This window comes from Macaca nemestrina, chromosome X (genome assembly GCF_043159975.1).
Source record: "Macaca nemestrina isolate mMacNem1 chromosome X, mMacNem.hap1, whole genome shotgun sequence".
NCBI classification, from domain to species: domain Eukaryota; kingdom Metazoa; phylum Chordata; class Mammalia; order Primates; family Cercopithecidae; genus Macaca; species Macaca nemestrina.
Window position 1 is genome coordinate 28,874,781 of NC_092145.1, and position 3,130 is coordinate 28,877,910.

At 42.4% G+C, this 3,130-nt stretch overlaps 1 protein-coding gene across 1 annotated transcript; it reads right to left on the reverse strand.

The window, feature by feature from the left end:
- Nucleotides 1-419: 419 nt before the first annotated feature.
- On the reverse strand, nt 420-2,106 carry LOC105468447 (proline rich 32). Its single transcript, XM_011718613.2, has 2 exons — nt 2,087-2,106; nt 420-1,296 (listed from the first exon to the last, which is right to left on the reverse strand). The coding sequence occupies exons 1-2, from the start codon at nt 2,104-2,106 to the stop codon at nt 420-422; spliced, it is 897 nt and encodes a 298-aa protein (XP_011716915.2).
- Between the last annotated feature and the right edge of the window lie 1,024 nt (nt 2,107-3,130).

Here is a 3,130-nt window from a genome sequence, read left to right on the forward strand (position 1 = left end):
ATTCCCCAATCTAGCCTTGGCCTAGGAAGAACCTAACCACCCTTCCCCAGTCACACTACAAGACAACTCAGTAGAAAATAGTAACAGTCATTTAACTAAGCTATTTAGAAAACACTGACAGGGTTGTTTCTGCTTTAATTACTTAAAGATAGAATACAAAATCCAAGGCTTTGGTTCCTGCGGTGGTATTTTGAAAAATAATTTACAACATTTCAAAGTTTACAATCTTTATTGAATCTCCAGTATGTAGGGCACATTAGTGCTTAACAGAGTGTGGGAGAGTACAAGGCTTCAAACAGGGCACATTCGTGCTAAACAGAGTGTGGACGGGTACGAGGTTTCAAATATAAAAGCATATATGAATAACTTTCACCTCTCACCTCTTTCCACAACCCTTTTTTCATCCTTCCTTTTTGCCATCAGCTGTGCTCTCTGTTGGGTGATGCAGGAGCTGGCATTCCCCCAGAATGGAAATGGACAAAATAAGAAGGCAGTGGAGGATGAAATATTGGAGGAGGAGCAAAAGGAAGAAGCATAGCAATAAATGGATTGAAAATCGGAGGTCGAGGAGGGATGAAACAATGAGCAGCAGAGCAAGGAGGTAAACCTGGAGTACTGGAAGACAACGGGATAGGCCTTGGCCAATTATGCATGGGGTGGCATGGGTCCCCGAGTGGGAAAGAAACATGAGCCAGCTTTCCTCTGCAGGCTATTCGTGTATTTCTGGGAGGCACCTCCATTACTATCCCTGATCTAAGGGTGGTAATATGTGAAGGGCCTCTCACTTGTGGGCCCCTGGGTGAACAGAACCCTTTACCTCGTGGCAAAGCCACATACAACCTTGCATTATTACTCCATCTCTCAGTGCCCTCATTGTTGACCTTTGTGCCCCCTACTGTCAGCGCAGGAGGGCTGCCAGAGACTTCCCAGGACACATTAATAGCATCCTGTCCCTCCTGCCTCCAGCCTGCCAGTGCATCAGAGCTATTTACTTCTGCTGTTGCTAGGGACTCTTCTGCAACAGCAGGTGGTGGCCCATAGGGGTGTCTAAGAGCTCTCAAACTATGAACAGGAATGCAGGATCCTGTTCTCTCAGAGGGGCACTCCGGTTGCTCGCTAGCCAGATCAGTCAGCACATTGACGGAAGGTCTCAGCAGTACTTGAGGTAGACCCCAGGGCTCTGTGTCATCCTCCGGCTTGGAACTCAGACATTGCAGGGGCATATCGAGGTGCAGCTCCTGGTTCCCATTTTTGTCCACAGCTACTACCAAGGGTGAAGGGGCGTGCCCTCCAAGGCTTGCAAAAAAAGAAATCAAACAGCTAATAAAAATGGAAATGCAGTGACCAGAAAATAGATAAAATATGTAATTGACTGAGCTCACTGAAATATACCAGGGAAAAAGGGAGTGCCCTCTCCCCTATGTGTAGCCAAATACTTGCTCAGTGCACTGGCCTCTTCCCAGGTGGCTTCTTTAGTACTAGGCTACAAGATTACCCTTCATGACTACTCAGTGACCTATTTCCTCATTTCCCCACCTCCACAAGGCAGCAAGGAAACTTAGAAGATGCACATAACTCAATAATAAGCATATAATAGAAAATACCAGCTTTTTCAATTCTCTCTAGGATCTATGATTCACTAATCCTGGCATTCAGATTCTGGCAAGATTGTTCTGGTATGTCTTCCAAAGTAAAATATATTTTTCTTCACAGAAGTCAAAGAAAAGTTAATTATGTTAACAAACACAAGTTTCTCTTCTTGAGGTATCATTCAACACTCACACCAAATTTTGTTAAAAATTCCTTTCATTCAACCAACACCACACCCTAGAGTAACAATTTCCTCATGTTTAAACCCCACTGTTTAGACTAGGGCTTTGCAAATTTTCTTTCAAAATTACACTTCAAAGTTGCCACTCTTAAATCCAGTATTCTTCGTAACTAAATTTATATCCTTCAAGTTTTTGTCTCTGATTTCCTCCCACATTTCCTCCAATCCACTCATCCCTGTCCCAGTTACACAATAAAGCAATTCAAACTGACTTTGCCTTCAAAATTAAACAGTTGTACTTGGTTTTGTACTTACACGTTTTCAATACAAGCCATGCAGAAATTTGATCAGGATAGCTTTCCTGAGGTGGTGGAGATAACCCGCTGAACAGGCCAGCTCGGTCTGGAGAAATGACTCCTGCTTCTGCCTTAGAGGCTTGGCAACTCGAATGAAGCCAGGGACCAACTGCTTCTTTCTAGATTTGGAGTTATCTTTCTGGGGTTACCAGTTGCTAAGGAAGGGAGGGAGAAAAGGAGTGGGGAGGGGTGGGGATGAATCTGTGACACGCCTTTGAACTTAAATGTGGGACTGGTGTTTGCACAGTAGTAGATGGATGGTAAAGCCATTCACTACAATAATTCTGATGCAGGGCAGTTGGAAAGACAAATCGTTTCAAGAAAGATTTAGAAGAATCATGGAAGCGTGATATTTTTTAAAGAGCTATTTATGAAGTTTTAGTTTATACAAGGTAGTTGTCAAGTCTCCTCAAATCTGGAAACGCATTCAGCAGAGGACTGTGCCTAAAATTGTAATTTAAACTTCCAGTTTGGGGATGCATATTATTAACTTGATGGGGAACGAAAGTTTGGGGGCTAAATTGCTTTTCTATCTGTGAAGATGAAACAAGAACTCTTCTAAGAATCATTGTGACATTATTTTTTAGCCTCTCACGTTGCAGTTATATCCTTCATCTTGCCTATTAGTTTATAAACTCTCTTTCTGTCTCTGTCTCTGTCTCCCTCTCTGTCTCTGTGTGTGTGTATGTGTGTGTGTGTGTGTGTGTGTATTTCCTGTAATACAGCTCTGGAAGTTTCTCTCAAGTTGGGAGGGTCAGAATAAATGGCATAACAGTTATCATAAATTTATAAATATTAGCTCAGATTTGGCCTTTTAACTTTTTTGGCTAGGGAACTTTCTGTTTGTCCTGCCTAAATTTCATCCACTTCCCTTACTTTAAGCAAGTGTACTTTCCCAGCTTTCTTTTCTGCCATTGATCTACAGATTAATTGCTCTGAAATTACAACAACCATTCCATCATCCAAGATAACTAACGTTGCTCCAGGACAAAGCCATAAACTT

Coding starts and splice junctions, on each gene's coding strand:
- LOC105468447 (XM_011718613.2), bottom strand. CDS start 2,106: ATGGCTTGTATTGAAAACGT. Junction 1,297..2,086: donor ATGGCTTGTATTGAAAACGT/GTAAGTACAAAA, acceptor TTTTTTTGCAAG/CCTTGGAGGGCACGCCCCTT.